The 8954-nt window shown below is 34.8% G+C and overlaps 1 protein-coding gene across 1 annotated transcript; it reads left to right on the top strand.

The window, feature by feature from the left end:
* The first annotated feature begins 385 nt into the window (after positions 1 to 385).
* Positions 386 to 7194, top strand: LOC143556313 (subtilisin-like protease SBT2.2). Its single transcript, XM_077045665.1, has 10 exons — positions 386 to 739; positions 1921 to 2083; positions 2558 to 2955; positions 3024 to 3119; positions 3328 to 3400; positions 3475 to 3757; positions 4046 to 4368; positions 5091 to 5361; positions 5850 to 6131; positions 6741 to 7194. Exons 1-10 carry the CDS (start codon positions 507 to 509, stop codon positions 7142 to 7144), a joined length of 2526 nt encoding a protein of 841 aa, XP_076901780.1. The 5' UTR covers positions 386 to 506; the 3' UTR covers positions 7145 to 7194.
* Positions 7195 to 8954: the final 1760 nt, after the last annotated feature.

Here is an 8954-nt window from a genome sequence, read left to right as displayed (position 1 = left end):
TGGCAAGAAATTGGCTGGAATCTCGCCTGAAAACCCTGGTTTTGCTGGAATAACGCCGGAAACCGTTGATTTTGGTCGGAATCTCGCCGGAAAGCGTTGATTTTAATCGGAAACTCACTGAAAACCACAAATTTTTGCCGGATTTAACCGTTGACCGACTAGCCCAAAATTAACCAATAAAATAAAGACTAACGATCAATCAAAGATTAATCGGTCAATGCCTGGTCAGGATTTTTGCAACGGTATTCACATTCACACCAGTTCACATAAATCTACAAAATTAAAACGTTCATGTGCACAGCACCCAACACAAAAACTCTGCTTTATACATCCTCTCTCCTCAAAAAGCTTTGTTTCTTCCTCTTGATTCTTTCTTTCTCATCCCAATTTCACCCTCTTCCATGGCCTCACACTGCCTTCATCTCAGACCCTTTACAATTTGCACCCATTGTGCTCTTCTCTTTCATTACTAAAAGCTGCAAACTTTTAGTAAAAAGATAAGGCAAATGGAAGGCATTGTGAAGCTGATTACTTTACTTCTCTTTGGGGTTTTAGTTGGGTGTGTTTGGTGTCAAGATAATGATAATAATAATAATAATACAGATGCAGCTGTGTATATGGTTACTCTTAAACAACCTCCTTCTGCTGCTTTTAACAATTACACACACAAGAAAAAGACTAAAGTCACACACCCTTTCGCTTTGACTAGTGGAGGAGCTAATACACTTGAGAATCCAAGGTGAAGCAATTAAAGTTTTGATTTTTAGTATAAAATTAGTGAAATTTGATATGGGTTTTTGCTGGTTTTGTTGCTAAGTGCATTAATATTATTAATATTTACATGAAATGTTATGGAAAAATCAAGAAAACTAATGCCAACCAATCATTTTTTAATTTTTTTTCCTTTAATTTTTTAAAGAAAAATTTTAACCTAAGGTGAAATCATTAAAGTTGTGTTTTTTAGTATGTAATTAGTGAAATTGGATATGGGGTTTTGATGGGTTTCTTGCTAATTGCATTACTTAATATTAATATTCACATGACATTTTAGGGTTAAAATTTAAGGGAAGAGTTATGAAAGAATCAAGAAAACTACTGCCAATCAATCAGTTTTTTATTTTTTTCTTTAAAGTTTTAATTTTTTTTAACCTAAGGTGAAATCACTAAAGTTTTGATTTTTAGTATGTAATTAGTGAAATTGGACTTGGGTTTTTGCTTGTTTTGTTGCTAATTGCATTAATTTTAACTTTTTGAGGATTACTTACAAATTTTAGGGTTAAAACTTAAGGGTAGAGTTCATGAAAAAGGCAAGAAAACTACTACCAACCAATCAATTTTTTTTTTTTAAATTTTAGTTTTTTTTAAATGGTTATAAGGTTAGAAATGTAAAAAAAGATAATTTAAAAGAAAATATAGCTCACGAAGTTACATATATATGCATATCACGAAGGCAAATATACGTATCTTATACGCACATGTACATATTTGTAACTTCGTGAGCTACATATTTTTAATTTTTTATAATCTTTTTTATATTTATGTCTTTCGTTTCTCATGATCACTTCCCTAAAACTTAAAACTACACCTACTTGGTAAAAAAGTTATATGCAATATGTGGGATTTATCTTTTTGGTGGTTCCTACTTGACCACCATTTATGATGACAAAATAGTTGTGTTGTGAGAGTCATTATGTCAATTTTGGAAAGGTTATAACTTTATTTGAATTGGTATGCACTTTGACTCTTGGGTCAAAGTTGATACTTTTCATCTTTACTAGTTACTACTGATGTTGGTTGTAACATTTTGTTGTGTAAATTTATTGTTCTGGTTAGTTTCTTGAATTATAGTAAAGAAAATAAAGAAAGCCAAGTTTGGAAATTAATATTTTTTACTTATCTTGTTTCATTTTCCTAATGTAGTTTTGGTAACCTCACGAAAAAAGGGCACCACCGTTTTGGTTCCCGAATTGCACGAGTGCATGATTCATTATTGAGACGTGTTCTAAAAGGGGAAAAATATTTGAAACTATACAGCTACCATTACTTAATTAATGGATTTGCTGTTCTTGTTACTCCTCAACAGGTATATTATTTAATCTTTGTATATACTATTTTTAGTTATGAGTTGACTACTAGAATAGAAATATAATAAATATAATGAATTTATGATGATCAATCTACAGAATACACTTATAGAAAAGTAAACCCCCCCCCCCAACACACACACACTCACAAAAATAATAATTAATAAATAAACCCCTGTTATATATATATATATATTTTTGTTTTTTGAATTTTTAAGTCGAGTGCTTTCCGAATTTTGTAAGTGATTATTTATTAATATTTTAAATACGCTTAAAAAACTATATTATACAAGGTTAATCTAGTTTTCAGATAAAACGATAGTTTTTATGCATGTTTTATGGCTTTTAACCCGTCTGACCCGCTCAACCACTTCTAGTTTACCTAACCTTTAAAATTTGACCCGTTAGAGACAAACTAAACCTCGTATCAACTCATTTATTTAACGGATTTTGATGTTTTTTGAAACATGAAGGCGCAAAAGTTATCGGGTCGAAAAGAGGTGGCAAATGTGGTCCCCGATTTCTCGGTAAGAACCGCAACCACACACACCCCACAATTCTTGGGTTTACCTCAAGGGGCGTGGGCTCAAGAGGGTGGTTATGAGACAGCTGGCGAAGGGGTTGTAATCGGGTTTGTTGACACGGGTATTGACCCGACCCATGTAAGCTTTGCAGATGGTCTTTCTGAAAATAGTTACCCGGTTCCTGAAAGGTTCACGGGTGTTTGTGAGGTTACTCGAGATTTCCCATCCGGGTCTTGCAACCGAAAGCTTGTCGGGGCCCGCCATTTTGCAGCGTCCGCTATTACACGCGGGATTTTTAACGCTTCTCAAGATTATGCTTCACCATTTGATGGTGATGGTCACGGGACGTGAGTAATTTATTTTTCATTTTAAATTTTAGTAATAACTTAAAATATTATAAAATTGTATATTGCAGGCACACAGCTTCTATTGCTGCAGGAAACCATGGTATACCAGTTGTTGTAGCGGGACATCATTTCGGGAATGCAAGCGGAATGGCTCCTCGTGCGCAGTGAGTAAATTTGATTTCAAACAATCTTGATTTATTGCTTTAATTTCAAGCAAAGTCAAAGTCTTTGTTAAAAAGTCAACAAACTTCGATGTCAAAGTCAACATTGCAAATCATAGTTAAAGTTGTAAAATTTAACATGGGAATTATTTCAATATTGAGATTTAATTTCTTTATGTCATGTATAATATGCTTATTCATTACTTTTCAGCATTGCGGTTTACAAAGCATTGTACAAGAGCTTCGGTGGCTTTGCTGCTGATGTGGTTGCTGCCATTGATCAGGTAAATGACATTTAACTGTTTAATTTTAATGCAAAATGTATACGCCAATTAATTAATATTGTAATAATTTACAGGCGGCACAAGATGGAGTAGATGTGATAAGTTTATCGATTACTCCAAACAGACATCCTCCGGGAATTGCAACATTTTTTAATCCTATCGACATGGCATTATTCTCAGCTTTTAAAAGCGGAATCTTTGTGGTACAAGCAGCAGGCAACACGGGCCCGTCACCTAAAAGTGTTTCTTCCTTCAGTCCATGGATCTTTACGGTGGGTGCGGCTGCACATGATCGCAAGTACAGCAACGCTATTTTACTTGGAAGCAACATTACCATAACCGGAGTCGGACTTGCACGTATGTTTCATTATTAGATTATTGTTTCTACACTTTCAACCTGTTTAACCGAACCATCCGAAATATTAAAAAGTAATACTTTTGAATCTATATAATTTTAATAAAAGTAATATAACGTTTCCACGTACAAGATTCTAACAGCTATAATTTGTATAAGTACTTTTAAGTATAGTACGTGTATTTTATTAATTTTACCGATTTCCGGCTTCCATTTTAGCTATCTTTTAAGTTTGACCATTTGATTGTTCGAGTCAAACCATAACATGTTGTCTTTGACTATTTTCTCAGCGGGAACGGATGACAGTTACCCTTTGGTATCTGCAAACGACGCACTGAATGATTCAGAAACACCGAATGATGAATATGTGAACGAATGCCAAGATTCTAGTAGCTTGAATCAGACCGTTGTTGAAGGGAATCTTTTAATATGTAGTTATTCTATAAAGTTTGTTTTGGGTCAATCTACTATAAGTAGTGCCATAGAGACAGCTAGGAATTTGAGTGCAGCTGGAATCGTGTTCACCATGGATCCGTTTATTATTGGCTTTCAGCTTAATCCTGTTCCAATGAATTTGCCCGGTATTATTATCCCGTCTGCTAATGATTCAAAGGTGAGTGTTTGTGACTTTATATAATTACTTTCTTTAAAGGTTTCTGTTAATGGGTCATAGGGTTTTAAGTTTGGAAAATTATTTCAACTCATTTGATGGCATGGTTATACATTATGTGTGTTAAATATGTTATTTTTTGCTTTTATATATATCATGTGTAAAAAATACAAAATTTAAAAATTTAGAAATAAATGAGCTGGCTCACGCTTGTAACAGTGAGCTCAACGTTTCAGTTTGTTAAGATAAACGAGTCGAGCTCGAGCTCAACATTTCAACTTATTAAGATAAACGAGCCGAGCCGAACTGAATTGAGCATTTAACAAGCCATGCTCGAGGTCAACATTTCAGGCCAAGCTGACCTGGCTCGGTTCGGCTCGTTTGTAGAGCCTACTTTTGGCCCATTACTCAACCTTTCAACCCTATTCTTCTATTTTCCTCCAATGGTATTAGTTGTGTTCAAGATACGTGGGATTAATGTATTAAAAACCATTAAAAGTTTTAAACTTTAAAAACTATCTTATTACAGTAAAAATACAATTTTAATAAAGAAAATCTATTTTTAAGGTTTTATACATTTGAATACATTCCACATGACTTACAATTTGTTCGGACCCGCTCAACCCACTTGACCCGTTAGAGAAAAAAGGTAGCCCAAGTCAACCCATCTGTATATTATTTCACTTGGTATTAACTATTAACTGGTGACTTGTATTTATCTGCAGATCTTACTCGAGTACTACAATTCTTCATTAACACGAGACCCGGTTTCAAAAAAGATGATCAAATCCGAGGCATGTGCATGCATTGCGGGTGGAGTAGAAGCAAACTTTAGTAACAGTGCTCCAAAAATAATGTATTATTCAGCTAGAGGGCCGGACACGGAAGATAATTCTTTTCAAGATGCTGAAATATTGAAACCGAATTTAGTTGCACCCGGAAATTCTATCTGGGGTGCTTGGAGTTCTGGTGGAACTGAATCACTTGAATTTCTAGGTAATTGTTTACTTTTCGCTGAGGTTGCAAAATGAGCCGGGGGAAGTGGCAGATCAAAACGGGCCACTTTTCAGTATAGACCAAATTAGATCGAGTCAAACGGTCAACACTTGTTTTTTTTCTTTTTGTTTTGTTTTGTTTTTTTTAACACATTAAATTAATATGTTATATAGGATTATGAACACTATAATATTTAAAATATACTCTATAATTTAGGAGGTTAACATCTGAGAACACTTTGGTTGACTTTTGACCCATTTAACCTAGTTGACCCATTTCCCCAACTGGGTAATACCGGGTTGGCGAACCCATTAACACTTCTTTTTTCCATTTGAAGTAAGCAATTTATTAATTTAGGTGGTTGCAAACATCTGCAACGCCTCGTTTAACCCAGTCGGTCCGTTTGACTTTTTTTTAGTTAAATTTATAAATGACTATAAACGGGTCAAAGACGTGTGCTGATTTTAGGTTCTTTTGATGTATATAAGGTGAGAACTTTGCAATGATGTCGGGAACGAGCATGGCAGCTCCACATATTGCCGGGCTTGCAGCATTAATCAAACAAAAGTTCCCATATTTTACTCCTTCAGCAATCGGGTCTGCATTATCAACAACCGCTTCTCAACATGATAAAGACGGCGGGCCCATAATGGCCCAACGGGCCTACGCTAACCCCGATCTAAACCAGTCTCCTGCAACACCTTTTGACATGGGAAGTGGTTTTGTAAATGCCACTGCAGCATTAGACCCGGGACTGATTCTTGATTTAGGTATGCCAAACTTCTAATCGATGGTGATTTAGGGGTGTCTGTCGGGCCGGGTCGGGTCGGTGGGCTGAATTGTGGAGCCCAAACCGAACATGGCCCGTATTTTTTATCGTGTCAAAGATTTCCACCCTAACCGGATATACATAAATTCGGGTCAAACCGAACATGACCCGTTTAACCCGAATCTAAACTTTTGATTCAAACCCAAGATAAATTACCCTATGTTTTTTAATAATAATAAATGAAAATTCATTTTTATCAAGTTTTTGTTTTAGAATAAAAGTAAAAAATAAAAACTTTAATGATAAGTTAATTCATTTATAAAAATTTAATTGAAAAGTAAGATTTAAAAAAACAAAAATTTTGAAACCTTAGTAAATAAAAAATAAATTTTTGAGACCTAAACGGGTTAATGGGTCAACCCTAACATAACCCGTTTCTTAAACGGGTCAACCCGGACACGACCCGTTTTCTTAAACGAGCTATACTTGTTAACCCAAATTCTGATTACTTTGTGTCGTATTTAGAGTCGTGTCTTCTTGTTGCCCCTAAATAAATCCAGCCAACGGCTAGGATTAAATCTGAATCATATCATGTGTATATGCAATGCAGGCTATGAAGACTACATGTCATTCCTTTGTGGCATAAACGGGTCAGAACCTGTGGTCCTAAATTACACAAGTACAAATTGTGGGCCCGCAAAGGTTAACGGTGCAGACCTGAACCTACCTTCCATCACAATCTCAAACCTGAACCGTACCCGAACCATCCAACGAACCGTGACCAACATTGGTGCAAACGAGTCCTACAGTGTCGGTTGGAGCGCACCTTATGGGGTTTCCATGAAGGTGTCCCCAACCCACTTTTTTATCGCTAACGGTCAAAAACAAGTTTTGAATGTGTTATTGAATGCAACATTAAACAGCAGTGTCGCAAGCTTTGGAAGAATCGGACTGTTTGGTGATAAGAGTCATGCGGTTAGCATTCATTTGTCGGTCATTGTTAAAATCGCGTAAAATATGAGTAGTGATAGTTGAGGGTTTTTTTATGATTGTTTTGGTTTTTGGTGGTTTTGTGATCCATTGTATGTCTAGTTTTTGGTGTGTAAATTATTATGTGTATTTGTATGAGGCTAATCCATTTGTAAGAGTTTGATTATAAGTTGTTTGACTTTTGACCTTTGACCTTTGATTTTGGGATGAATATAAAGACTTTAATTTGGTCCAACTAATCTTCTTTGAGTTAATTTTTAGAAGTTATTTTAATTTTGGCAAATTGAAAATAAATAATCCCAAACTTTTTTGTGTTAGCCAATAATAATCCCAACTTTAAAAATCATTACTAGCGGCTTTCAACTATTTTTTTTCTCAATGGATCTCCGTTAAAAAACATTAACGTTAAGTTTTTTTCCGAGTTTCAGACCGATGTTTTAGGGATTTTGATCGGAAGAACAATACGATTCGACTGATGTAAAACATATCATGAAACGGTGATTCAAGCGACGGAACAATGTTTCAATTGGGTGTTTGAATTTCCAATTAACAAAAATCAAGTTATTTGAATCACTGTTTTGTGATAAGTTTTACATCAGTCGAATAGTATCGTTCTTCTGATCAAAAGCCTTAAAACATCGGTTTGAAACTTGGAAACAAACTTAACGGCGTTAAGTGTTTTTTAACGAAGGTCCATTGAGATAAAAATAGCTGAAAGTTGGGACCACTGATAGTGATTTTTAAAGTTGAGATTATTATCGTTAAATATATAAAAGTTGGGATTATTTATTTTCAACTTGCCTTTAATTTTCAATAAATATTATAATAGATTATTAATGTTTGTTTTAGTAGAAAACAAACTAGGAAATGGGATGGAAACAATTAACAATGTGGTCATGTGAGTGTGGAGTCACTTTCAGAGGAATCAGAGCTCAGGATCTTGGGTTATTATGTGTTGTATGTGCTGAGGTTTTGTGAAATAAGGTAAAGAACGTTTACGTTGGGAGTGGTTGTGAGTGGAGGATAGCGAGAATGTTTAATGTTTTTAATCTGATATTTGGGAAGACGCTATTTACTCTCATGAATTTTTTTAATAATTTTTGAATGTGATTGTGAGTGAAAGATCGAGAAAGGTAATGTTAAAGGTACAAAAAATAGTATTTAATTGAAAAACAGAGATAAATTATAGTGGTTTTAATGTAATTTTAGTAACGTTGATGGTGGAAGTGGCGTAAAGGTTCTTAGAAAATGAGAAGGTATCAGGGACAAAATAAAATACAGTGTTTAAATAAACTATATTTTATTAGCACCAATGTTTTAGTAACCGGACCAGTAATTGAACTGGACGCCTTCGGTTCATTTGAACCCGTTGAACCGAAATGCAATTCATGAACCGGATAACATCATACTTACTTTTTTTTATAGAGGTGGGCAAATAAACCGGTTAATCGAACTGAAACCGAACAGGTTCAAAATCGATTTTGTATAAACTTGTTCGGAACCATGTTGAAACCGTATGTTCGGAATCGGTTTATATTTCTCCACCAAAACAGGTTAACCAAACTGAAACCGGTCAAAACCCGATTTTTTTGTGTGCGTTATTTTTATATATATTGAGAAATACCGTAAATGAGCCTAGCTTGGCTATACAGTGTAAAATTAATAAATAGAAGTCCAAAATAGGTAAAACTTATAAATACACAAGGCTCGTGCTTGGGTTCGATAACTAAACAAGCTTTATTTGAGGGCCCAAGCTCGGAAAAGATGAGCTTGTTTCGAGCATTTTATCAATCCGTGTTTGAGTAGCTTGTCAAGGCTCCACAAGCCTAAACAA

This window comes from Bidens hawaiensis, unplaced genomic scaffold (assembly GCF_021521415.1).
Source record: "Bidens hawaiensis isolate Kalapana, Puna unplaced genomic scaffold, B.hawaiensis_p1.1 tig00018514_1, whole genome shotgun sequence".
Lineage (NCBI taxonomy): Eukaryota > Viridiplantae > Streptophyta > Magnoliopsida > Asterales > Asteraceae > Bidens > Bidens hawaiensis.
This window is presented reverse-complemented; position numbering and strand designations above follow the sequence as displayed.